The sequence below is a fragment of the Gallinula chloropus genome, assembly GCF_964237585.1.
Source record: "Gallinula chloropus genome assembly, chromosome: 1".
Taxonomy (NCBI): Eukaryota; Metazoa; Chordata; class Aves; order Gruiformes; family Rallidae; genus Gallinula; species Gallinula chloropus.
This window is the reverse complement of record NC_140085.1, coordinates 129,053,784-129,081,422: the sequence shown is the minus strand read 5'-3', so window position 1 is coordinate 129,081,422 and position 27,639 is coordinate 129,053,784. Positions and strand designations below refer to the sequence as shown.

General features: G+C 40.9%; 1 protein-coding gene across 1 annotated transcript in view; it reads left to right on the top strand.

The window, feature by feature from the left end:
* SMS (spermine synthase) overlaps positions 1-26,578 on the top strand; it is a 48,381-nt gene extending 21,803 nt beyond the window's left edge. The window contains exons 3-11 of the mRNA XM_084279336.1: positions 4,901-4,994; positions 5,764-5,828; positions 7,586-7,761; positions 10,040-10,196; positions 11,061-11,148; positions 11,431-11,545; positions 12,102-12,181; positions 24,120-24,235; positions 26,170-26,578. Coding sequence (XP_084135462.1) covers positions 4,901-4,994; positions 5,764-5,828; positions 7,586-7,761; positions 10,040-10,196; positions 11,061-11,148; positions 11,431-11,545; positions 12,102-12,181; positions 24,120-24,235; positions 26,170-26,206 — 928 coding nt within the window. The 3' untranslated portion in view covers positions 26,207-26,578. The remainder of the gene's footprint in view (positions 1-4,900; positions 4,995-5,763; positions 5,829-7,585; positions 7,762-10,039; positions 10,197-11,060; positions 11,149-11,430; positions 11,546-12,101; positions 12,182-24,119; positions 24,236-26,169) is intronic.
* Positions 26,579-27,639: the final 1,061 nt, after the last annotated feature.

Below are 27,639 nucleotides of genomic sequence, written 5' to 3'. Positions count from 1 at the left end.
TGACAAAGGACCTAATTGAGGGACGTTCAGCTGAAACCCCCGAGGGCCGGGCAGGAAATAGGCTCAGCTGAGCCTCTCCGGTCCCTGTCTGGGTTGGTGGGAATGGATGCACTGCTCTGGGCTTTGCCCAGCCCCCTTTCCCAAATGGTGGTTGGGGAACACTAGCACGTGTGAAAGAGGAGCTCTGCCCCTTGAGTTTTGGAGCCCCAACAGGCTTGTTTGGCTGAGCTGTGTGTTTTCATACCACTTCCAGGGCGTTTTTAGGGTCACCGTAGACAGCCTGCTTTTACTGATGTGTCACTCACTCTAGCTTAGACGGGACAGTTAAAAAGTAAAGTTAGGAATGTGGAGCCTTTATGTTACTTAAGGCATGTGGTATGGTGTGCAGGGTCATAGGGTCCGGTATATCTTAAGAGATTAAAAAAAATACTGTAGGTAAGGAGAAAATCATTTTAAAGCTAATTGAAATTGAGTACTTCTCAACTAATACTTTAAAAGCTTCGCTGCTTGTGAGCAAGTTCTTGCTCATGTACTGTGTAGAGCTACAGGCGTTTTTCTTGGCCTCCCTGTATCCACATTCCATCTTTCATTGTCTACCACTTGAGAGTTCTTAAAAAAACCCACAAAACCTGAAACAGTCACTGACAATAGAGTACTGCCTTTTAGAGAAGCTTTGACCTCCTTTATACATGAATCCATTTTTGGCTTCTATGCCTGAATTCTTGTTTAGAGAAGTGTAATCCTCTTGGCATTTGACTTCACTGTCAAGATTTACCCAGTTGAAGTTGGTTTGTGTGTCAGTGAGATGATGAATACCTTAACACTGGAGGGAGGAGAGAGTGTTTTTAGTATTTTTCTTCTCTGTTAGTCTCTGGCTAACCATTGTATGTACTAGTCAGCACATTTTAAAGGAGCAGGATGAACATTCCTCAGCTGTTTGTCAGGCTAAAACGTTGTAGTTTATTCATGGATTTGGCTAGAGTGCAGAAATGGGCTGAAGGGTTGGAAGCGTTTGCTAGGAAGCAGCAACAGTTGAGAGCTGTGGTAGCTTTCATTCAGTTAACTTCCTTGTTTTATAAATAGTGCACAGGATTAACAGTACAGTGAAAACCTGTGTCTACTTAATTCCTTGAGGCCTCTTGAGTACTTTGTAATTAGATGGAAACCGTTAAAAAAAAAACCCTGTTACTGTAACAAGGTTGTGATGGTTTTTTTATACTGGGATTTCTTAGTATGTTAATTTAGGTTTTCCTAGTATAAGCAGGTTTTAATTTCCTTCTTTGTGATGAGTAATTTGACAGGTGATGCTTTTATTGGCAATTTTTTTTCCAAATACTTGAACTAGTGTGTCTGTTCTGTGGTGACTCAGAGTTGATCTGTCAGTAGATGTAGGCATTGACAGGTGAAGAGGGGTTTGTAGGTACTTGTTGGTCTATCCAGTTTTGTTCCCTGGGTGGGGTGCTGGAAATCCTTTCACAGATAGGCGAGGTTGCAATGTTTCTTACTCCTCAGTACAAGTAACTAAAGCAACATATTTTGACTTAAAATGTGTTAATATCCTTGCTTCTGGATCTTCATCGATAAAGAGGATGCTCACCCAGAACCTCTTTATTTCAAATAAATCCCAGCTGCATAAACTTAACATCTGATGTTCCCTGTTGTTCAGCTGACAAGACTCAGCACTCCATTGAATTGTTTCTGTAGGTGAGACTCGTTTGCATGGAAACACAAAAAGTCCTAGCAGATCCAGCAGGTATGCAGGTGCAGCACCAAATGGGGCCTTGTTACACTGGGGACTGTTCTTCACAGGCAAGCTTTGTTGCTGAAAGGAAAGGATCCCTCCTCTCTGAGCTTTTTTTCTCACTGCTTTTATGAAAGTATCTGCAGGCACGCACACACCCCAAAGGTATGGCAGGTGTTTGATTAAGTTAAACTTTTCAGTAAGATGAAGTGCAGGAAGGAAGACTTTTGAAGGAAACCTCGTTTTTTCAAAGTGTTCTTTTCTCCTCATTTGGATTGTCAAGTAATCTCCTCTGTATTTTCATATGTAGAGAACAAACTGTTGTGGGTTCTTAAAAAACCCTTCCTTGAATATCTGCAAACCTGCCTTCATGTGTGCTCTGCCGAGCAGCCAAGTGTCAAGTAACGAAAGCCAGCATAGCCCTGGCTATCTGCTGATTGAAGCGAGTAAGCCTTTTGTGGTGTCCTGCTGCTGTTGCCTTCATGCTACTAATATGGTTGCTTTTCTGAACACATAATTATACTGCTCACATGTTTACATCTCCACTGGCATTTTTGGCTTTATTTTAGGTGTTAAATTCCAACCAGGTGACATAACTAAGGTATAGCCACTCCAGATACATATCAGCTTCTTCAGTAATTCTGAATCTATTCAAAGTTGTTTAACATAAACCACAGAGAATTTATCAGCCAGATACTCAGAATTTGAATTTTTGCCCCACTACATTGTTTCAGCCTGGTGCCTGCCTTCCATCTTTCTCCTTCTCTTCCCCCTGAATGTCAGGACCCTGCTATTCTGGTAGAAGTAACAGTTTGACAAAATAAATGAATGATGGTTCTGCACTATTACTGTGTCTGTATTCTATTGCCATCATACCACTTAAGATAAGTTGGCAGTTGTGTGGTTGTGCTTTTCTTATCTCTGCCTCTCCTCGCTTCACACCCAAAAAAAACCCCCAAAGTCAAGGCAGTAACACCATGTACTTCAGGAAAATTTCATGCAGTTGTAGAAGTGAGGACAATGTCAGCTGTCAAATCTTATGACAGCAATGTGATCCTTCTAGGAAAGGAAATGTAAAAGGGAACTCAAGTCATAGGACAATTAGTTTGTTGATCATTTGTGTAAATGGCAACTCCTGGAATATGGGAATGAACTCCTAAAAAGTTCTCTAGCAATGCAGGTGTTGCTGGCACGGTGTCAGATCTCAGAACTTAAACCAGTTTTGCCTGAACTGCAAACACTCACTTCTGTCTCTAGTGCCACAGCTCTGAGGGCCCTGGAGCAGGTCTGCTGTCCCTTTTCACTGCGAATGGATGTGTACAAAACCTGCTGGAGTGACCAGTGCTTCTGTCTAGTGAGCTCTGCTCTTTTGTCTCATTTAAACAACAGCAAAAATCCTGAAATCTAGCCATAAAGTTGTTCTTATGCCTGTTTTTTCCCTTTTTCTGCTCATGTTAGGTACGTTGCAAGATGTTAAGTCCTTGCTGACGTGAAAATCATACAACAGCATCCTAGTAGGGTTTTCTCCGGAGTTGTCCTTTGCAGTAGCCCTTCCCCCTAATGCTGAGTAACAAAATACTCTGGTAGTGCATGACTAATTCTGAGTCCCTTTGGTTCAGGGCGTTGTAAGGTCATAGAGAGGTACTCAAAAACTCTGAAGCTATCTAGAGACTGGGAGAGGAGTTGTGTGTCTTCACTTTATTTTAAAATTACTGTTTAATGGTCCTACATTTGTCTTACTGATGGCAGTGTCTGCTTAAACTGTCATATGTTGTGGTCACCAGGCCAAGTACGAAGTGGCCCCTGTATCGAAAGTACCGAACTGTGTCAGTGACCAGTGAGTGAGGCACAGCATCCAAAAACATGCTGGTAAAGTGTTTGCCTGCCAAAGTTCAGAATGGCTTTCCTCTGCTTTGGTTTTGGCAGGAGTACAGTAGAATGAGTTGGCACGTTTGTTCTTACGTAGCAAAAGCTGCCTTAGAAATGTCTTGAACATGAAAACACTTTCTTTTTTTCTATTGGTTTCTTAAGTGTTAGCATTCTGTCTGGTAGTTAAAAATAATAATAAAAAAGCACATCTTCTTTTACTCCTTGACTCTTTTTTTTTATTCATCAGGGTAAAATAGTGTAGCTTATGCAGCATTTTCCCGTGCTGGGGGGGTGGGGCAGGAAGCCCATTTTAAGGCTGTGTGGTTTTGGTTAATGGCCACCGGCTGCAGAGGTTTTCCTGTCCCTAACCAGAGGCTCTTTTCAGGAGGACACCTAGTGAGCAATCCTAGTGAGGGTCTCTTCACCTAGTGAGGGTCTCCTGAATGTGCTCCTCAGAACCTGCAGGGACTCAGAGAGGGAAATGAAATGCAGTGGGTGTAGCAGCACCTTCCCTCCTCAAGGCAAGACCTGCACGTGAAGTCTTAAGGAAAGCCCAAGAAGTCTCAGGAAGTCGGCAGTGCTTTAATTTCTCTGACAACTATAAACACATCACAGCTACAGATCAGTGCTGTCCAAAGCCAGCAAAAGTTTTCTTTATTTTTTAATTACTCCAGTCAGTTTCATCATTTATTCATCTTACAATAACTAAAATTAGAATCTTCAGGTAAGACTTAAAGAATAGTCCAGATTTTCTTTCTGATTGCAGTTAAGGACGTTTGCTGGCCTTGTTTCTCACTTAGCAATTTTTATTCAGCTTTGAATGTGAACATTGTCTCTGCAAATAATTGCTATAAAGTTTACAAAAAATAAAACCCCAAAAAACCCAAAAGATGTGAGAGGGAAGACACAGGGGAAGTACAGTGTCCAGTTGTTTTCTTGAGGCTTGATTTCAATTAAAAGGAAAACAAAACAAAAACAACATACCTGTTCAAGCAGGTGTTTTTTAAAGAGACTAATAGGAAGTCTATCTTCCCCTTGAACCATAGTTGTTCTGGTTTAAACACCCTATTTCATTGCCTTGCTATATACTGATTGTATGAGCTATGTAGTGACTGGCATGCTTTTGCAACTTTGCTGTTTGATGACTTGCAGATGACCAGAGCTGGCACTGCCAACTGTTACAGACGACTGGAAAAAAACCCGTGCATTCCAGATTTAACTCACTTCAGATTTTACTCTTCCTGATTTTTGGTAATAAAATTGTCATTACTGTGTCTCCCTATTTTGTAGTTTTGCCAACTTGAGAATTTACCCTCATGGATTAGTGTTGGTGGACCTGCAGAGCTATGAAGATCATACGAAAGGAAGAGATGAAGTTGATCAGGTATGAGTGATGCTAGTCTCACTAGGCTTATCAAACTGCATGGGGAGCCCCTTCTTTCCTTCAGGTCTATCAAGTTGTATCTTGGGAAAAGATTTTTTTAGGTACCAAAGTTATTTCAAACCCTCATGCTTACAGATGAGGAGTAGTAACACCTCTTATAGTTGCATACATGTATGAGTGCGCACACGCACTCTCTCTTTAGGATGTCCTGGGCCTCGTGGGCTTCTCTGTAAAAACTGAAGACCTAGCAGCCTTGGTTGGGGCTTCAGGTAGGGAGTGAGGGAGGAGTGATGCTCAACTAGTAACCTGGTATGTGAGCGTATGACTCTTCCTTCTCTGATCTGGGAAATGGGGAGCCTCTGTACTCAGATCTCTTCTCCATGGGGAAAAATCATTTCCCTAATATGAGGCATATTTCAGGGGAATACTACGTTGGACACACATTGGATATTGTTATAGGCTACTGCTGTGGTGGGAACAAAACCTTACAGGGTTCTCATGTTCCCACTTTGGCTGTGCTTGAAAGGTCTGGCTATGTTATCCTGGAGGACAACTAAACACAGTGATGACAGCTGCTGCGATATGCATATTCTTGCTAGTAACAAGGCTAAGGCAACCAGCTTGTTACTCATGGGCTTCTAAGGTTACATTTTAAAGCCTTTCAGTGTAGGTGCTGCTTTGCTTCTTACTGCCTTCTGAGTAGCCTAGTTTAAGAGATTAACATTGTGATTGCCTAATAGCAAACCTCTTGTTTGTTGTTTTTTTTCAGCTTCTAAACAAAGTAGAAGAGAGAATGAAAGAACTGTTTCATGGTAATATAAAAAGAGTGAAGCGGTAAGTTCATACATCTACTTCTGTAGGTAGCTTGTCTGCACAGTTAGTAAAGGTAAGCAAATTGTGTTTTGATGTACTGTGATGAGTAACCTGTCAGTGACTGGCACCTCAAAGCCAGGGAGTGCTTACTGTGGGCACCACACTTTCTGGAAGGTGCAGCTTTAAAAAATCTAATCAGAGGTGTAAGTGCTTTAAAAGGCCGTGTAAAATCTGCAAGATCAAGTAAGGCCAAGGAGCAAACTACAAAATGAGAAAGCAGCTAAGCAGTACTATAGCAGAAAGTAATCTGAAGGTTCTAGAAGACTACCAGTGAAGTGTTAGTGACTTGAAGTGATGTTATACCTTGAGAATTACTTTCTGTGCTTAACAGTAGTATGTAAAACACAGAGAGGCAGTTGTCTTGCTTTACTTTGTCCTAGTAAAATCTCACCTGGCACACGGTGTATGAATGTAGATAGACTTGTGCATATAGGGGAGAACCCTCTCTGTGAAGATATTTCAATATTGAAATTTGACATGGGGTGTTTGTGGAATCCCTTTAATAGGAACTTGTTAAAAATAGATGAGGAAAAAGTCTGCTTGAAGTGGTCTAGATTAATTTAATTACCTTAGTATGGGAAAATGAAGTTCCTAGAATGGTGGATCTGGCATGAATCTTGTCATAAACCCCTCCAGTCTTTTTTATATAATGTGCTTTGCATCCTTCCAGTGTTAGCTTCACACACGCAGCTCCACTAGAATTAATGCTGCTTGAAAAGTTCTACCTTTTTTTTGTTGTCTTGGTGTACTGAATAGATGTTCTTACTGTCACCGTGTGCTGCCATCTTGCGGCTCGTTGAGGGTAGAAAGTATTTCTGAAATGTGTGTTGAGAACCTCTAGCAAGTTTAGAAGAAGCTTGTCTGTGTCTGGTCTTCTGCTGCATCTTCCTAGGAGAAAAAACAAACGTAGCCTTGACTCTGAAGTGTGTGTGGGAAATGTGATGAATTCCATGACTGCTCGTTTTGCTTAAAATGGAATGCAATCATTTTACATTTTAATATTTCACTGCCATTGCAAATAAAGTTGGCTTTTCTGAAAGACAGAAATCAAAATCAGAAATACTGATTTGAACTAAGGTACTAAAAAAAAAAAAAAAACCAAACCAAAAAAGTGAAACTGATCTGTGCAGATGCTCGACCCACTTAAAAAAAAAAAGTAATGCAAACTGTCAGCTGATAACAAAGGTTGTTTATATGCTGCAGGGGGACTTTGCTCAGTTTGAAACACTGCACTATTTCACTTTATGTGTGTTTATTTAAAATGTCTCTCAGTACAACTTTAGAAGGGTGAGAGCCAGTGCTCTCCAAGAAAAAGGCATTCTTAGCTGAAGGTGGGAAGAGGTTTTATCAGGGTTTTTTGTCTGCATTCTCCTTTTGTTGTATTGTCTCTATTTCTAGTCATGAAGCTGATTCTTCTGCAGAGGCTGGTATTTTATGTAAACCCCCTCTCTTAGGGTAGAGATAGATTCATGTGCACGTTGTAGAAGTTGTCCATAAAGAAGAGCAATTTATATTTCATCTGTCCCTTAGCAAGTTACATATATCTAATACATACACTGATAGGTTTCTTAACTTGCAAGATTTAACACTCAATGATTTTTTTATATCCCTCTTGTAAGTATTGTTTGTTTATTGCATTGAATCTACAGAATGTTTACAGGGATTTTTTTTTAAATAAACATTTTGAAATGTCTTCTTTTTTTCTTACTGCTTTCTAGATTGCCAGCTATTTTGAGAGGAGGTGTCATTGATAGATACTGGCCCACAGCTGATGGGCGCCTGGTGGAGTACGACATAGATGAAGTTGTCTATGATGAAGATTCACCCTTTCAGAATATTAAAATTCTGCATTCAAAACAGTTTGGGAATATTCTTATCCTCAGTGGGGATGTTAGTAAGTATCTCATTTGAGAGGAAGCTGCATATGTGCGTCAGCACATGTATCTCTCTGTATATAAAGTATTTTAATCGCAAAGGCTGGCCAATTTAACATCTAGAGTACCAAAACCAGTTTTCTTGTTTTTCCCGAAGTCATCGCCCTTGCTGTGGAAGGTGGCACAGGAGAACAGAAGCCTGAATGTTCTCTAGCAGAGCTTAACCTACTCCCTTCTCCCATACTCTTTTTTGCAGATCTGACTTCTTGAGGGCTTCTCTTTGACAGTGAAACAAACTGGTTTTTGGTGTGCTGGTTTGGCTGTGATAATTGATTTTCTTCACAGTGGCTGGTACAGGGCTGGGGTTTGAATTGGTGCTGAAAAGAGCGTTGCTGACACAGGGATGTTTTTCTTACTGCTTAGCAGTACTCATACAGAGCCAAGGCCTTTGCTGCTCCTCATCCCACTCATCCCACAGCCAGGACAGCTGACCCTGACTGACCAAAGGAATATTCCATACTGTATGACATCATTCTTAGCATATAACTGGGGAAGCTAGCTGGAGATGGGATTGCTGCTTGGAAATGGACTAGGCATTGTATTTGTTTTTAATTTCTCTGCAGGTGGTGAGAAATTGTGTTTGTGAATTGCTTGTTTTGTATATGTATTTATTGTGATTCTCCTCCTTTGTTGTCCTACTAAACTGCCTTTATCTCAACCCATGAGATGGTTTTTTTTATTCTCTGCATCCTGCAGGGAGGGGTAGGGAGAGGAGTAAGTGGGTGGCTGTGGGGGGTGTGTAGTTATGGGCTGGAGTTTAACAGTGATGGTCAGCCCTCAAAACACAGCAGAATTCTAAAGAAATGAGGAGTAATAACTGGTGTGTGTGTGCGTGCATGTGTATGGGGATAATCCTACTTACTCCCTTGATTCTGTAAGGGAATTACCTGCTTGGGAGAGCTGTAGCTTAACCCATTTAGCTGCTTTGTTGGTGAACACCTTTTGACTCTTGACTTCTTCGAAGTGTGCAGTTGAACTCCAAGCAGAAGAGTGACCCAGCCTTTATGGGAGGGTCTTTGTGATACTCTGTGTCTGCTGATCTGTTATTTTTGAAAGTGAAGATGGGATACTGTTCTGTTAAGCTGGATAATGCTGTTTGCAAGAAAATTTAGGCATTAAGGACTATGCTTCATAAAATCTCTTGTTAGTTGTACTGAAAACTACCAACTGAAGCAAGTGACGGATGTTGCTGTCTAGGGATAGAAAACCTAATTTCTGTCTAATGGCAGAGTAATTAAGGTATTTGACTATAGCTTTTTGAAATCACCAGAAATACCTCTAACCATTCAATTAGCTTTTTGCAACTGTCAGGGGGACTTCTGCGCAGATGACAGCTGGAAAGTGTCATTACTGAATTCATTAGCAAGGTATTTTCCAATGCAGTTAGAATTGTATTTGAAATCACCAAATTAGGTATTCCTACTTCTGGCCAAAATTTTTCATCAGTTTCACATGGTGATGAGGTTTTGTTTGAACCTTGTAACAGTGTGCCTCATAGGAAGGGAACAGTGTGCCATTACTTACTCACCTTCTGCGGGGCTGTAAGATACTGCTTTGTGTCATTTTGTTACTGTGGACTCAAGCCAAGTACTGATTGCCAGGCTGAATGATAGGATGTGCCATGATGTCTTGCTGCACAAAGCTTTGTCCTTGTAGCTCAGATCTGTTGTTAATGCTTAGGAATTTGGGAATGTCATTGTCCAGCGTGAAGCTTAGGTGAATGTCAACAGAAGGCATGTTTCAGGGCCCTTCAGGAGTTAGGTGTTGGTGGCCACACTTAGGCTGCTGTGCAGGGGTCAACAGGGTGCGTGTAGGTTGTGGCTCTGAGTTGGAGTCCAGATTGTGCTTTCAGAAATCTCCTGACTTGTCTCCTGCAGCACTAGTCTGAGGTGAAAACCCACTGAAGTATCAAGTGTGGACATAAAGTCCTAAGTACTGACTGTTTTGCTCTACAACTTTGCTTCCTTTGGCATGCAGCACTTCCAATGCTGAGGCAGCTGGATTTGCATTGAGAACTAGAGAAATCCCATGTGGGATTCTGAGGGGACACTCATTAGCTTTGGTAAATCACCAGCCTCCCATTAACCTGGACTGTCTCTGAGAACTAGGTTGTTTCTGTAGGTAGTCTTGATTTGCTCTGTATTATATCACATTTGGATTAATACAAAATTAATGCCAATTAATGAGAAGAATTAAAGATTTAATATTTCTTTCCAACTCTTTCTTCCTTTCTTTCAGATCTGGCAGAGAGTGACCTGGCATACACTCAAGCCATAATGGGCAGTGGAAAGGAAGACTACACTGGGAAAGAAGTACTAATCCTAGGAGGTGGTGATGGAGGTATACTATATGAGATAGTCAAACTGAAGCCAAAGATGGTTACTATGGTAGAGATATCCTTTGACAAATGACTGGTCATTCATTTTGACACTTCTCAGACAGTGCTTTTCTGCAAATGTCTTAGCATTGAGCACAGTTAACTATCAGGTTCTGATTTGCACGAGCAGGTAAGATCTAAACTAAAATTTCTTTTGTCAGTTTAGAGACACCCAGTGGCTACATATTTGTACATCATGATGTAGCACATGGAGCTACCAATCAATACTGTAACTCTTAAGTAGCAATTGACATAGAACTGGAAACACTGATACCTGCTCTGATAACTGGCCTGTCAGGTCTGTGGTTTGGGCTGGGTTCTGCTTCCTTGGGTGGTTCTGTTTTTCTGAAGGAAGCTATTTAAAAAAAAATAAATCCCTAGAAGCAAAAAATTTGAATTAATAGGAATGTCAGGACTCAATAAATTCTGCTGGTGTCAGAATGACCAGCTCTTGCCCTGCCTTAAATACTGATATAAATCAAGTTTTCAACATTCTGTAGTTCAAATATTTTGTAATGTAAACTGTTAGCCATATGAAATGCTGATCGTTGTAGGTTTTGGGATCCCCTTCTTAGCAACTAAAATGATTGTTTTAAAAAATGTAGGGTGAAGCTTTGAGCTTTGTTGTTTTTTCTTTTTTAAAATACACTGTCCTGTTGTTCACACACCAAGCTTTCACAGTAACCTAAGGTACCAAAAATTCCTAAACTTCTAACTGAATCCAGAGGCAAATGCCTAAGGTTGGCTATTCCAATGTGTATACCAAGGTGCACATCTCACTGTTCCTTTGTGAATGCCATCTCTGTAAGATTTTCTTTGGAAGTAGAAACTGTTGCCTGTATTGTTTCTGGAACGTAGAATGCCTTAACCAGCTTCAAACATTGACCAAATGGTGATCGACGGGTGTAAAAAATACATGCGTAAAACATGTGGAGATGTCTTAGACAATCTGAAAGGAGAGTGCTATCAGGTAAGTTGTTTGTTTTCTCTCTTTCATTAGAAGTAATATTTTAAACACAGTTATACCTAGCCTTGAAGAACGTAGTGGCAAAGTTTTGGGGAAATGTCTGCTGATTTTTCGTAATTTTGGGAAGGATTTTTTCCTTTTTTATGACACTTCTAAGTTTTAATAGCTGGCATTGGGATTTGTCTTGGAAGTATACTTAAGCATCAAAATATTTTAATTTCCCCATCTTCACATTCCTTTATTATTTTTAAGAGTTTGAAGCAGGAGAATGTTTACTGCTTACAGGTTCTAATTGAAGACTGTATTCCTGTACTGAAGAGGTATGCCAAAGAAGGAAGGATGTTTGATTATGTAATTAATGATCTGACGGCTGTTCCAATCTCCACATCTCCAGAAGAAGGTTAATCTTCTAATTTATTTTCCTAAATTTGGGAGGATTTTCCACATTCTGTGCTTCCACTGTGTAGCAGTTGGCAGTTTGCAATAAAAATACTTTGACTCTTGCTTTTTTAATAGCAAATCTGAGAATCAAAGAATTATAGTAACCTTGTCCCAAAAGTGGGGTAATGATGTGCAGACAACAGTAACACATCTGTTTTAGAATTTTTTCTTTAATGTTAGAAAAAATTAACAAGTGCCTAGGACTTCTTAAACTGTGCTTTTTCCAGAAAAGTATAAACTCATTATTTGTTGAGGAAGTATTTGGAGAGTTGACAGTCAAGTAAATTTTTCCACACTTAGTTTCTTGGAAAAATCTGAAAAAATTACTACAAAGATACTTCCACCATCATTGCCATTGTGTATGGATCATGTGGGGGTTATTTATTGTTGGTTTATGGGCTTTTTAAGACATAGGATAGCTACTTTTTAAACAGTAGATATTTTGCAAGTCTTGAATGTGCAATAGTGAACAAGTAATGGTGCTATTCTGTTTTTACATTGCACTCTGTATGCAGATTCCACATGGGAATTTCTGCGGTTGATTCTTGACCTGTCAATGAAAGTCCTGAAACAAGATGGAAAATACTTCACACAGGTATGGTATCTGCATGTAAAAAAAGCATTGCTGTACATGTATTGCAATTTGTATTTCAGGTTTTAAAAAAGGGGCATGGTTGGACTGGATGATCTTTTAGGTCTTTTCCAATCTTGATAAAAGTTAAAAATAAGTTAAAGTTAAACAAAAAACCAAACCAACTAACTAAAAACTGACTAGCAGGCTAATTTTCTCCTTTTAATGACTCATTAGGGATTTTCGCATGAGATTTGTACTTTGGTAACTGACTTTTTCATTATTTCAGTTGAATTTGTGGTGCTTATGTCTTTGAACTTGGAAGCATGATTTCAGGAGTCAGCTAAGTGTACTACAGAGTATTTTATCTGCAAGCAATTATTGGAAAAGCAGAACAGATGAATTAATAAATAGGCACGTGGTTTATAAGCTTTTGTCTCCAGTTTGAGTCTAATACATGAAAATTTGTCATCCATAGAAGTGTAAGAATTTCCCATTGGTGCAAGGGGAAGAGGAAATTAGTCATTTGGGATTAAATAGATTCTGCTTGCTATCCCCTCCTGATGCATGTCACCGGTATTGTTTCTGCAAAACTGATTTTTAACATTTGAATATGTTTGTTACAATGCTTGGCATTCTGTGAAGTGTTTTATACAGTCATAAAGAAGATTCTTGTTCTTGTGTATGAAGTTCCTAATGCATCTTTCAGGTTTTATACATTTGCTACAGTATAGCCACCTCATGTTGCCGTACCTGCCATCTGAAGATACTTTCTGTATGTAACCCAGAATTGGGAATGCCAAAGCTGCATGCAGCTGTACAAAAACATGACAAGACTCAGCAGATGGTTGAGTGAAGTATAAGTCTGAAGTTGTATTTCTTCTGACGTGCTTATACCTCAACCAGTGTTCTGATGTGTGGTGTATCCAAGTACAGCACTTTGAAATAATCATGCTAAGATCTGAAATAACCTAGCTAAAATTATGCATTTGAATTCTGTTCCTATCAGTGTAGAGTTTCTGAGGTGTGTAAAGAAACCAGTTTACTGTAAAATTGGACAGGTTTATAGAGAGCAAAACTCATAGAATCACGTTTTTCAGCATTTTTAATGTGCTGCTTTATTTTCAAATGCTGAGGTGGTATGGACAAGATCTTGTGGTTGAAATGTAAAATACAACGAGTATGGTTGTTTCACATTGTAGATCTTAATGGCTTTTCTGTTAATAGGGGAAATATTTGACAGACACTGATGTTGAAAGGCTGCTACATCTTTTGGACAGAGCAACTATTTGTGTTGCAGTTGTCACACTTGCACCCTACACAGTGAGACTGCTGACTTTATAGAGTGTAGGTAAACGCTCACCTGTTCTGTGGACAGGTATCTGTGGGAGGAAGCGTGTGCTGAAAGCTGGAGTGGTGGCCGTGCTGCAGCCAGGGTACAGGGGGGTCAGTTTGTGTCAGCTGAAACTGGCAGAGGTGGGGGCCCACTGTCTGTCCTGGCCTGATGGGAAGAGACAGCTTGGCTTGCCAGCATCTCTGCTTGCACAGGAAGGAAGGATGGCAGGACTAAACCAAACCTGGCGTCTTCAAGCTGTTGTAAAACTGTGTGATACCAATTTCACAGTCCCAAAAGCCACAAGGTGGGGCATGGTGGGGTGGGGAAGAAACAATAGTAAAGTTGTAGTGGCTTGAATTTGGACTTGCAGTGAAGTGGTAGTCGGTGAAAGGGCTGGAGTATAGTACCAGTGTGTGCTGGCAGCTTAGCCTTCCTGAGGGTGTTGAAAAAAGGAAAACTAATACTGGGGCAAGCAGCTACCAGAGCTTTTGATGTATCTACTGATACACTACTCAATCCATATGATGGTCCTTGTACCCACTTCTCAGTTGGGCCTGATTTAAAAGCAAAAACAAACAGGAAAAACCTTCAGAAGACTCACAGGTTCATTACAGGAAGAACAGAATTTTTAGGGGTGCTTTAAATGAAATGAGCTGCCTATAGCTTTAAACTAGGTTTTGGATTAAACTAACTAAACCTGGATATCCAAAGTATTGGGTTAAGCTATGGACAGAAGTTCAAACATGACTGCTACCAACTTGGTAGCTAAGCTTAGTCACACACAGGGACCTCATAAATGGTTTTGAATGCTCTGTGTTATCAGTTAAAAGGCCAGGGGTTTTTAACTCTGTATTTCCTTGGAAATTTAGCTTACTCCTGCTCCAGCTGTCTATTTCCAGGGTGTGAGGATGCTTCCAGGTAACAGGCTGTACTTGCTGAAGCAATCGCATGCCTTTTGAGGTAGTTGTGATTCTAAAATCCAAGGCTTTGCCCTGTCCCCCCCTGCCCCGCCCCTGGCTTTCTTGAAGTGTGTTTTGGTTCTCCAAAGCATAAAACGTGTTAACTCTTGTAAAGAGAGAAGCAACTGGGGGATTGTCCACCTGTTTGTTCTAAAATCCAGGGCTTTGCCCTGTCCCCCCCGCCCCTGGCTTTCTTGAAGTGTGTTTTGGTTCTCCAAAGCATAAAACGTGTTAACTCTCGTAGAGAGAAGCAACTGGGGGATTGTCCACCTGTTTGTTACAGCCTGACCTTTGCTATGATGAGGAAATGTCTCTCAGGAAATATGCTGCAAAAGGTTCACTGTCCTGTTGGCTACTGGCCAGTAGCTATAGTTGCTGCTTCTGCCTTGGCATTGTGTTTGAAACTTCTGTCCTCCATGGTTTGTAGCTTGTCCTTTGATAGTTCTGCTTGCGGGGGTTACCTCTTGTGTCTTGTTAGAATGTCATTTGTGTCAGTGCTGAAGAAATGCTTTACCCAGAAGTGGAATTCTGCTGAGAGAACGCCAGCCTTTCACATACTGTACTGCTGTCTGAGTCTCAATGCTGCTGCTGGGAAAAATAAATGGAAACGGTCATCACCTCTTCGCTGAGCGCTGCACAAGTTTTGGGAAATGTTCTCTTCAGGACATGGATTGATTTTGAAGTGTTTTACAGCAGACAGCATACTACACCTTTCTGTTATTACTGGGAACAAACCTGTTACAAGTATTGTTCAGGACTGCTGTCAGCAGGAGGGGTGTGTAGCTATCTGTCTAACTGCAGTGCTCCCGAGTCCTGAAGCACTGGCTCGAAAACAGGCTTTAAAATAGTTAGGGATGTTCTGAAATAAAGGCAATTGCTAGTAAGTGGTAACAGGGAAGCAGTACAAGTAATAATGCTAGGCTGGGCTGTGCTCAAAGAAAGTAGTCCTGTTCCTTAGGCTGCATCATAACCTCCTCTGCTCCTGTTCAGGATACTTTCCTGTGGAAGTCTGTTGACTTTTTGCAGCCTAAAAGAGAATTGAAAGAGTTTTGTTGTTGGGGTTTTTTGGTTTTGGTTTTGTTTGGGGTTTTTTTTTTAGTTGTGGTACACTGATATAGCTCTGAGTTTTCATTTTTTTTTCCTATATCATAGTTGTTAATCTTCAATAATTTCATGTGCATTCACTAGAAAAAAAGCTCCTAATCTCCTTCTAGTTACATAATAGTGTATTTGATTAAATGACTTAAAATCTAAGTTCATCAAAGCTTCAGTGGGCAGAAATATCTGGTTTTAACATAATTGCATTGTGCAGATGGCATGATGCCTTCTCTTTTCATCTGCAGGAGATGACAAAATTAATGATGTCATTGATGTAACTGGCTGTGAGTTCTGTCTGGTGCTGCACAGTTGATGGGTTTCCTGAAGAATATTGGCAGGCCAATTTGACTTTGATTAGGTATTATAGGCCTTAATGTAGATTGTGTATTTTTAGGATGGTATGTGCATGACCAACAAAAGAAAAACTCCCAGAAAATTTTCTAATTCCGTTGTTTCATATGCTCTATGAAGGAGGATTCATATTCATGTCTTCTGTTTCAGTGAATACCAAAGTCGATTAAGAATGGGGTGTGTACCCTGACCTGAGAGCTGAGAAGTGCTCCTGGAGCAACTATTTGTAGTTATAAATTTAGTGTTTGTGTGCATTTTACCAGTTCTTTAAGAGTTTTACTCTTCCTGGGAATGCTTAATAAAGTTGTAGGTAGCATTGTAGTAATGTCAAGCTGAGAGCAAAAAGTTAAGTTTCTATGACTGATCTAATTTCATGATAATGTGTTATTTTCTTGTGGGACTTGCTTTTGCAGCTCACCTCATGAATGTAAATCAGACATAGTTTTGTACAGCTACAGTAGTATTTGTGTTTGTCAGTAGCATTGTTTCTTTTTTTCCCCTCCCAAACACTCATGCTTGTACCTACTACAGCTTTTATAGGTCATGAATTACTTTGATAATTAGTTTTGGTAGCAGTGATAATTCTTAGTCACGTGTTGGCACAGCATCCATGACTTTTACTGGAGATCTTTCCAGAAGCAGTTGGGCAATGAGAACTTCTGATGCAAAGTCAGCTGAGGATCCTGAGGGCCATTCTGGTGATATCAGGAGCGTGTTAGATCTGAGCAAGGATTATATAACATAACAACAATTTCTGCAATATTTAGGGGACTTTCCCCCTCCTAACTTTGACAAAAGCCAGACTCAGTAACTAGAAAGAAGTGAGATTTTAAAATGGAGGCCTGGTGGGGCGGTGGGAATTTCGGAGCATAGAATCATAGAATGGTCTGGGTTGGAAGGGACCCCAAGGATCATAGAGCTCCAACCCCCCTGCCACAGGCAGGGACACCAACCTCCAGGCCTGGATCTACACAAGGCTGCCCAGGGCCCCATCCAACCTGGCCTTGAACACCTCCAGGGACGGGGCATCCACCACCTCTCTGGGCAGCCTGTTCCAGCACCTCACCACTCTTCCTGTAAAAAACTTCCCCCTAATATCTAATCTAAACCTTCCCTCCTTTAGCTTTAGTCCATTCCCCCTTGTCCTGACATTATCTGCTCTTTTAAAAAGTCGAATCCCCTCCTGCCTATAAGCTCCCTTCAGGCACTGGAAGGCTGCAATGAGGTCCCCCCGCAGCCTTCTCTTCTCCAGGCTGAACAAGCCCAGCTCCCTCAGCCTCTCTTTGTAGGGCAGGTGCTCCAGCCCTCTAATCATCCTTGTGGCCCTCCTCTGAACCCTCTCCAACAGTTCCACATCCTTCTTGTATTGGGGGCCCCAGATCTGGACACAGAACTCCAGATGGGGCCTCACGAGGGCAGAGTAGAGAGGGACAGTCACCTCCCTGTCCCTGCTGGCCACTCCTCTCCTGATGGAGCCCAGGATACCATTGGCATGCAATGATCAGTGTTTTCGTAGGTTTGCTCATTAGCTATGAAGTGCAGGAGTATGTTGTGCACATAGATAAAAGCTATTTCTTTTAATAGAGCAGCATGCAAAAAAGATTTTGTTCACCTGAAATGCTAAAGGTGCTGAGGTAAATCCAGTGCACCTGCCTGTCCCCGCGGCGGTGCGATGCCGAAGTCTCCGACGCGAAGGCAGCACAGCCTGTCTCCACTAGGTGGGGACGGGCAGCTGCTTTTCTCGGCAGCTCCCTCACATTTGGAGAGAGCGAGCCTGCTTGTGGAAGGCTTCTCGGACTACTCTTGCTCCAAGGATGCAAGTCATGCGTAGCCACTTGTAGGATGGGGGGACGTTTTGCTTCTTTCAGCTCTGGAAAGATAGACAGGTCAGTTCATGGATCTCGTCCTCTGCTGCTCGAAGTCGGTGCTTAAGTGTGTGGGGGCGTGGGGTGGGTGGGAAGTGCCTTTGTATTTGTTTTGTGCACCCACAAATAGTAAGCACAGTGATAGCAGACTTGTGCAGGTGGCAGCCTTGCTTCTCATGTCCTTGCTCTTGCTGCATCATCCACATTGAGAGTCTCGCAGCCTGCGTAGGACCTGGACAAAGAGAGGTGGGCTTTAGGGCCCTTCACCTGCAGAACTTGGAGCCCTGCCTGTGTGTTTAAAACTTGAAGCTTGTTCGCAAAAGCTTATTGTTGAACATAATCCTGCTACTTTGATGCTTAATGGTCGTGTCTTTTACCATATTTCTGTTCTTTCTTGTGAAACTGGTGCTTTGAGGTGTTTACTGATGTAACATGACTCTGGGCCTGCGAGGGTGCTTGGTGCTGCCTCCTCCAAGGGGGGACCTACTTACGAGTGCAGGTTCCCAACCAGCATGGCAGACAGAAGTGGGGAGTCAGGATGCAAGAGCTTGGTGTTTCTGAGGTCTGGTTTAATCTCTAATGGACCTTCTCAGAGACTTGTTTCTGAACACTTTCAGTGTTTTTATGCTATTAGACTTGTAGAAGTCCGTATGATTTTTAGATTGCCAAAGTGACCTTTTTTTTCCCCTCAGCTTCAGTGGAGTACATGTATGTGTAGATGCAACTGGTGATACCTTTGTGGGGTTTTCCTGAACCATTGCTATCCTGTGCATTCCATGTAGCATGGGAGGATTGTCTCTACAGCTGAGAAACCATGCTCTGTAAGATGCAGGTTCTGATTGTAAGGTTGTCTCCATGTCCATGGATTATGTGTAGCCATGAAAATGCCTTTTTCTGTGCTAAGTTTTTGCTCTGCTGACCTAATCCTTTGAGGTTGAGCAGGCTATCATTTTCAGCCTGTTTATGAAGTGGAACCTTTAAAAATACCTCTGAACAGGAACTTGCTCCTTCCTAGTCTGGGTCATTGAACCCAGGCAGCACAAGAAACCACCCTGGACCACTCACAGGTTTGCATTCCAGTAAACAGCACTAACCACTGGTGCAAGGGATCAGATATCTCTCTCACACATGGGGCCCTTCACCAAGCTGTTGCTTCCTGGCCACTCTCTAATACAGCGAGGCCCAGCCCTCAAAATGTCCAGACCACTGTGATGTTGCTCCATAGTTATGCTCCTTTTTTTGGCTGCTGTGTGGGTTTTCTAATTAGCACTTCCAAAGATGGAGACAGGGTTGTTCTTGACTGCAATGTGAAAGGAGGCTGGAAGACAGATGTGTGTCCCTGTGTGATTATTTGCAGTTTAGGAGTCTTTTAAGGGACAGACATCTAATTTCCTTGTGCTATTGATAGTTCAGTTTTAAATTAATTGATTGTTTGGTCAGTGGACATACCTTCAGTCAGGTTTGCCTCTATTCTCTCCTTAAAAGCCACCCCCTGTCACCAGAAACTCAAACCTAGCTTTGGTAATAAGTGTTTCATGCTCTGTGCATCTCCTTGCTTCTTTGTCACTCTGAAATGAGGAAGAAAAGAACCCACTTGGTTACATTCAGCTCTGGAACTGCATGTATTATTTCACTTCGTGGTGCTGGAGAAACCTGAAAACTAAACCCACGTTACTACAGAATGTGTGACTGCACAAAGCCTGGGAGAGCTGGTGTGGGGAGACGGGCGTGAGCAGACTCGGAATGCAAAGGCTGTGAAATAGTTCAGGATTTGTCAGTCTCAAACAAGGTTTTTAGAAACACAGATTAGTTAATCTCAAAGTTTAAAACTACCTCAAATGCTTTCATGCCAAGAAATGCTCATTAAGGAGAAAAATGTATTCAGCATTCCTCCATTTCTTACCTGTCACAATGTTTGGCACGGAACAGAGAGTAATGAGGAGGGGCAGACAGAGAAGTTTGGTGGGGTTCTGTATATGCTGAAAATGAAAGCTGACTGAACAGCATGGGAGAATAAAAGTATATTTTTATTATTTCCCATTGAAAAAGCATAATTAGGAAGTCATCAGTGTTAAATCTTATTAAACACTGTTCAGTATTAGCTGTTGTTTGAGTATATGGTGATTGTTCAGAACAAAAAAATGTATTTCTCTCAGCCACATAACTTCCTTTCATTAGGTGGGGGGAGCGAAAATGAGCATGGGGTTATTGGTCACCATATTGCATTCTGGGCTTGGTTACCTGATTCATATTTTAGTGACACAAGAACATCTAAGTGTGATTGACACTATCAACACTGAATTCTTAGTTGATAAAGCCTGGTCACTTTTTAGAGAAAGTTGTTCAAAATAGTGATTTTTTTTAAAAAAAAAAAATTAAAAAAATTTTTCTTTGAAATAAGTCCATGTAAGTTTTGTAGATCTGGTACTTGCAATTCTTAGGGTTTTTTTTTGGGGTCAAGTCAAATCAAACTGTTGCTGTGCAGAACTAAAACATCCTGTGGTGTGTTTCCAGAAGGAGAGGTTAGTAGACCAGCCAGGCAGGATGTCTGAACCTTCAGGTAAGGTTTTGATTTGGAGCTTGGCGAGTTAGACATTTGAAAAGTGAAAGTGTTTCATGCTTTCTGCAGTGATTTGCCTGTTGCTGGAGAAGGGAGGAGAGATAAAATCCTGAAGCGTAACAGGCTGGCAAACTGCGGATACTTTTATCTCATTGTGTGTCCTATTAAACTTCCTCCGTAATAGTGGTATGCTCCATAAATTACCTAGCAGTGTTTTCTATTTATGACTCAAATTACACACACAGGTCGTTTTTTAGTTTCCTTTTGCTTTCAGTCTGATGTTGAAACGAAATTATATGTTTGGTGAAGGGCGGCTGAACCAAATAACTGCTACAGTCCCCTGGATAATAGCAGGTTACTAAACAAGTACTACAGTAGTCTGTTCATTGTTGTGCTTTGTGCAGTTATGCCCAGCATTCCTCTCTCACCTTTTTACAAACTTCTACTGTTTTCCAATACCCAGGCATGATATATTCAACACAAAGCACGCCATCTTCCTTAACCAAATAACCAAGTACACATTTGTATGTGGAGTATGATAAAAATGAAAGAGAAATACATGTTATGCAAGCTCTTTTGAGAATATGATCTTTTTAAAAAAAGATGAGGTGTATAGGACTTTTTAAGTTGAGGTTTTGTTTTCCACTTGTGAAACCTTGAGTACGATGCAGAAATTTCAGAGAAGGGATGGTAGGGTGAAGTCTTCTCGCTTCTTCTGCAAATATACATGTTTTAAATACATTGTGGAAAAGATCATGCCAATAAAAAGAAGAAATAGTTTAAGTCACAAAGTCAGAATGGGCATTATACACTTTGTTTCTAGTTATCTGATGCTGTTACATGGAAAAAAAACATGTAGATGGAGCTGTTTAGACATACTGATTTTAGATGAGATCTCTGCTTACTTCAGCTTCTGCTCATTGTACATTGTTTTTAGGAACACAGATAGTATTTGTTAAACTCATCTTAGCTCCTTGCTTTATGAAAATTAACTTTGTTACCTCTGTGTACTTTATTTTAAAGCCATTTAAAAAAAAAAACAACCAGGAACACTGGGAAATAGAAGTTAAAAAGTAAAGCCTGGCTTTCTTAAAGACTGTTCTCTTGGAGTTAAAAGCTTCACAATGTGTTAGCAGAGCAGTGCACACATGTGTGACATAGGTAGTGCAGACAGTTTGGAAGTATTTAATAAGTACTTTGATCCTGGAGTCCTAAAGAACCTAACTTACTTTTCAATTAGTGATCCTAAAATGCTGAATAAGCTGTGACAGAGAGAGAGTTTTTACTTGTACCTATCTCTTAGTTGAGCCATCAGCATCCTCTGTCAGATGTGAATTACACATGTCATTTTGAGGGCAGGAAGGGACAAGATTCCTCATTCAGAGATTGGGAGAGAACGTGTGCATGCACAAACATTTGCAGAAGTCATTCAGAGCGGAGGGAAGGTGCTGCTGGTCCATGGGTAGAGTCTCTTCCTTTAGGTTTTCTTGCTCGTGTCTTTTTCCTGCAAAAGCTGTACTCTGCTCGGAAGTGTGTAAGCTGGAATGCTTTTGGCCTGTCCAGTCATGAACAGAATGAGTCATCTAGAAGCCAAGAAGGTGTCAGTATTAGTAAATCACTGCTTCTTTCCTTATTTTTTATTTCACTGAACCTTTCTCTCTCTAATGCATATCCTTGTATCATCCAGACTGACGTTCGTGTGATACAAGATAAAGAGCAAACTTTTGTGCCTTGGGTCTCTTGCCATCATTTCATGGGACTTCAGGCTCATCTGCTAGGTTACTAGGAACAGTGTGCTCATTAGCATGAAAGATCCCTTTTTTGGTGGGTTTTTTTTGTGTGTTCTGTGGTTAGCGTTGTTACTTCTTAAGAAGTGGTAAAATGTGTGGGAAGCTGAGAATTTTTGTTGAAAATAACTGGAGAAATGCTAGTTAACACTTCTGTTTCTGCTAATCAGAAATTGGATAAAGCAAGCCTTGTACTAGGTCAAGGTAAAAGCATTTCTACTACAACCTAGAAAAGCCAACCATTAGGGAAGGACAGGGACATACGTCTCCTGAAGATGTATCATCCTGCCCCCATGTATGTCCAGTTGTGCACATGCTGTGCAGTCAGGGTAGATTCATCATCCTATAACTTGCTGTTGGTGTGTAGTGTTCAGAATGGATGGGCATCGTATTTTAGGGTCTACAGATCAAGGTTCCTCATGAGTGGTGAATGGAGAAGACCACAAATCAATTAATCTGACTGTCAGTGTGCAAAGGACCACTAGCAGCATCTTCCCTTCGACCAGAATTACAGGATGCCCAGGTCTGTGCTGTGCCACAGCAGCAGTACGTTCATATTTTTGGGGTCTTCATTCAGCATCTTATACTCAGAAAACAAAAGCTGAGTAATTTGTAGATCATGCAGTGGTGACTATATTCAACTTCACTGCATTTTAAATTAGTGTCCAAATAACTTGTATTTGTCACATCCTTAAGGTCTTAAAGTATCAACTAGTTTTCTCAGGTAGGCAAGAAAATTAACAAAAAAGTTTTTTTATTAAACTTTCACAACTTTTCTATTGGCTTGGGTAGTTTGTGTTTATTCTGTCTGGTGTTCTGTGGGAGCACCATTATCCCTAAATCTTCAAACCCATCATGGATATGCGTAGTCACTGCTCTAATTAAGCTTTCTCTACACGGGGATCCCAGGTGTATGTTCCAGTAGCTCCTGCTTGTTAATACTTGGCGTTCAACAAGGTTGTGTGTGTCATTAGGCGTGCGGTCTTTCTTCAAATTCCTCACCCTTTGTAATCCTTGATGTGTTTTCTAAGTTGGAGCACAGGAAGTTCCACACCAACATGTGGAAGAACTTTTTCACAGTGAGGGTGACAGAGCCCTGGGACAGGCTGCCCAGGGGGGTGGTGGAGTCTCCTTCTCTGGAGATATTCAAGACCTGTCTGGATGCCTATCTGAGTGATATGTCCTAGGGAGCTGCTTTGGCAGGGGGGTTGGACTCAATGATCTCTCGAGATCCCTTCCAACCACTATGGTTCTGTGATTCTATGATTCCAAGAATGTGTTTGGATAGTATTTGTTTGTCTGGGAAGGAGTGCTCTGAGTTCAGCGTGTCTGATACTTCATAGTTGCACCACTAAGAGAAAAATCATCTAACTGCTGTTTTTTGTTCAGAAAAGGACACTGCTAGTATTTTTAGTTGAGAGACAGGTCCAAGGAAAAAAAAAGTATCATAGGAATTGCTTCCTTTTCAGAAGTGTGATACACAAACTCAAGATGAAGTAGCCACAGAACTTCTGTATAATCTGATTGATTTTTGTCATGTTGTTCTGTGGAAGAGCCTGTTTCAAGTGAAGAGGTGATGGGGGTTTTATAGTGCATTTTAACATTGTAAGACCTAGGCAATGTTAAATAATAGAGAAAATCTGGATGTTGTTACACTGTTTAATATATTTAGGCAATCATAAAGAAAATGGTTATTGAGTAGATGTTACAAACAACACATGGTGGTCTGTTTTAACTGGAAGCCCTAATGTAAGGGTTGCTTCTGCTAGTGCAAAGATAGATAATCCCCCATACTTATTCTTTCTTGAAGAGATACAAATTGTTGTTTGCTGTAGGCAGAATGAAGACAAGCTGTTCCCTATCTGCTTTCTAAATATTAAATATTAAGAGCAGCATGTATCTGCTTCCCAAGTATGTGTGAGCCTTGCATTAATGTCAAAATGTATGTGTTAATTTGAAATTTTGCTTATTTGACTATAACTGGGACTTTTCTTTTTTTTCCTCAGGGAAACTGTATCAATCTGACTGATGCCTTGACTCTGTATGAAGAACAGCTTAGCAGGCTTTATTGTCCTGTGGAGTTCTCAAAAGAAACTGTGTGTGTTCCCTCCTATATGGAATTGTATCCTTAAAGACTGAAAAAGGGTGGAGAGTGTGAGCTAATGAATCAAGCAAGCCTACCTTGCTTGGAGGTAGCGAACTCGAGTGCAAGAAGGCACTGCTAATGCTTTTCCATAGTGAATGAACTACTGCAGTTTGAGTTTGAGGATAATTTTGTGAAATATTTTAAGGTGCCATAAACTCACAGCTGGTGAAAAGATCAACACCTTTCAAGATGAGGCTGTTTTTGTTAATGTTTCCAAGTGTATTGTTTACACAATGTAGGGTAAGTGGTATGATGAGCGTGAAGCTGCCTGGGAGTTCTGGCAAGGCTGTCGTTTTCCTCCCTTGTGGTTTTTTTGTGTGTGTGGTTTTTGGTTTGGTTTGGTTGGGGTTTTTGCTTTTTTTTGAAGTTTGCAAAATGCTTATGAAGCAGTTGAGTAGGAAATGCAGCTTCATTCCTTTTGAAAAATAAGTACTTCTAATAATCTAACAGATCTGCAATATTTTTAGCAGTAAATTTATTAAACCTGACCATTAATTAGGTGGTATAATGGAGCTTGAAAGTGAACAGTTCTTAGAGGAGTGAGGCAGGCTTTATTAGTTTGCTGCTCCTGAATTAGTTATAGGTACAGGTACAGGAGTGTTAAAGGACATGTCGTCTTGATGACATCTTGAGTACCCAAAGTACTCTAACTTTTAATTTGGCCTTGGACTTCTGACAGCTCTCTACTTGCACTTCAGGTACAGGTTATCACCTTTCTTGAAACGTAAGGTTTCCAAGTAGGAGTATGTATCTGAGTAGAAGTTTATACATAAATGCTGTTTCATGGGTGATCGAGATGTGGTAGTTCACAGTAGAATTATGACAAGTAAGAAAGAAATAGATCCCTAATTTTTGATAAAACACATTTCTGACAATCATTTAAGTGCCTGAAATCTCGTGAGCCACTGAACAAATCTTTTCACTTAGGCAAATGTTCTCTTCCATAGTCGGACCAAAAGTTACCTAGTGCCTGCCTGCATACAGCCAAGGTACTTCAGTGGCTTATCGCTTCTGACAGTTACTTGTTTTGCCTACTTCAGGCATTGTTACTGTGTGTAACTGGTACATCACAGTTGCCTGTCGTGCCAGGAGCACCTCGGAGAACTGTGGTTGGAGCGTACCTACTGATTGACTGTGCTGAAGCTGGGCCCATCTCACCCCAGAGGAGCAGCACTAAGACCACTGATACATCTACCAGTTGCTCTGTATTTGCTTCTAGCTCTGTCTGAGCAACATAGAGGTCTGGGTTTTTTGAAGTGTTTAGGTATCAGATGCAAATGCTGCAGAAGCTTTTAGAGAAAAGTCTAGGCAAAATATAGACACACCTGTGAGTGTTTAGTGGAAGCTCTGTTGGCATTTAATAGACCATAGACATTTAAATCTTTACCCAGTAAGATACCTGCACATCTAGCATTCAGCTGTTGAGCATTAAGTTGGAGTCTGCCAGGGCTTCATAAATGAGGTAGCTGGTTGTGTTTCCTCTTCAAGCGTGCTACTTGACTATTGAAAAGATGAGCAAGAGGGACCCCAACTTGGCAAGATCCTGACTTAAGGTTTGATCACTTTTCCAGAAGTACTTCTGAAGTTTGTTCAGTGGTTGCAATGCAGAACACCCCCCCACACCCCCCCCACCCCCCCCCCCAGAACAACAAAGCAACACCTGAAAATCTGCATAAGAAAATGTGGGTTTGCAAAGGGTTTTGGTTTCAGTGGAAATGGGGTGCTGCTTTTCAACTGCTGAGTCAAAAAGAGGGTCCAGGTTGTTTTCACTTTTGAGACTTTTAGCTGCCCCACCTTTATGAGCTCCCAGACATTTACAGAATCACAGTGTAAGTGGAAAGAACTAGCTCCATTTTGATTATGTACTACAGACTTTGCTTTTTTTTCCCTTAACTGTTCATTTTCTCCAGATGGGTATTCTACACTATTTGGAAGAAACAAAACTGACATCTGAACATCAAGATTATTTGAGATTATCCTAAATGTACATGCTACATGGAGCATATAGGCCTGCCACGTGCTGCATATTGGCATTTTGAACCTTTAAATTATATGCTGTAGATGATCCTGAAACTTAGTCATGCTATTGATTGTGAATTCTTTAAATGTTTTTTTATTATTATTTTAATTTAAAAGCAAATGGAAAATTGTATATTTTGATGAGCTAGGGTGTTATTTTTGAAAGTCAACTTAAAAGATGAATAAGCAGCAAAACTATAGCTGCTGAATGCACTGAACCTTTAGAATGTGATCCTTTTTATTTTTTTGTAGATCTTCACAAACTGATTAAAAAGGCATCTTTAGCATTTCAACCCTGAAGGGTGGTCCATGGAGTTTGGTTTGGTTATTTTGGTTTTCCACCAGACTTTATCTGTGGTGCTTTTAAGGGATGGAGGGGTTTTTGTTTGATATTTTAGTTTTAAAATGAACACCGTAGTGCTTCCATATAGAGAAGGCATACCTAAAAATGATAGAACAGGGGAAAATCTTCTGAAAGGATACCCTAAATCCTCCATTGGAAAGGGAAGCAAGCTAGTCTTAATTTTTCTTTATTTACTCTAGTTTCATTCATCGTTGCTGTAATTTTTTCTGCAGGAAAAGAATCTTCGACCTCTCAACCTCGTGGGGAATTCTTTAGCTGCTGCCGTATTGATTACTTGGGTCTTGATGTGGATTTAACAGTAGTTTAGAGATGCACTTTGAACTCTGTCAGTGTGAAAATTAAAGCTGGTTTTCCATCCCACTGCAGTGCAAGAAATGGAGTGTGACGAGGCCCCTGTCAGCGTACACTCCTCAGCCTTACGGGGAAGCACTGGCTCCTTGAAGAAGGGAAGGCAGAGGCACAGACACGTGCCTGTGATCTAGATTCACGTGCCCCGGTACACGGAGCGTGTTGAGGCGAGTGTGTGCACTTCAGCAGGGTGATGAGTCCTGCTTGTACTGCCACAGCTCGACCACGGCCGTGCTGAATTAGATTGGCTTGCAGTGTTAAAATCAGTGCAAGCCTGGGCTGTATTGTAGCTTTGTTCTGCAAGATAAAGCATTCTTCTCTTTACTGTTTCTCTCATGTTGTCTGAAAAGTTCTATTTTTGTAAGAATGTGCTATGTACTGACTAAAACTTCACTTTCAGTGTTTAAAAGATCCCGCTTGAAATGAGGTAGGGAGGATATTAACCATTCTGCACATTTCTGTACATTTCCAAGGTAGAATAAAGAGTGCACTATTTCCCTACACACTGTAATCCTGAAAACCATAAGGATGTTTTTCCCTTTAACAACTAGTGTTTATGTTTTCTTAGTTTTATAGGAGGGAGTTGATTTTCCCCTCCCCTGCAAGATTCTGTTAAGGTAAACAGAACAAACCCAAGCAGTCTATGTAG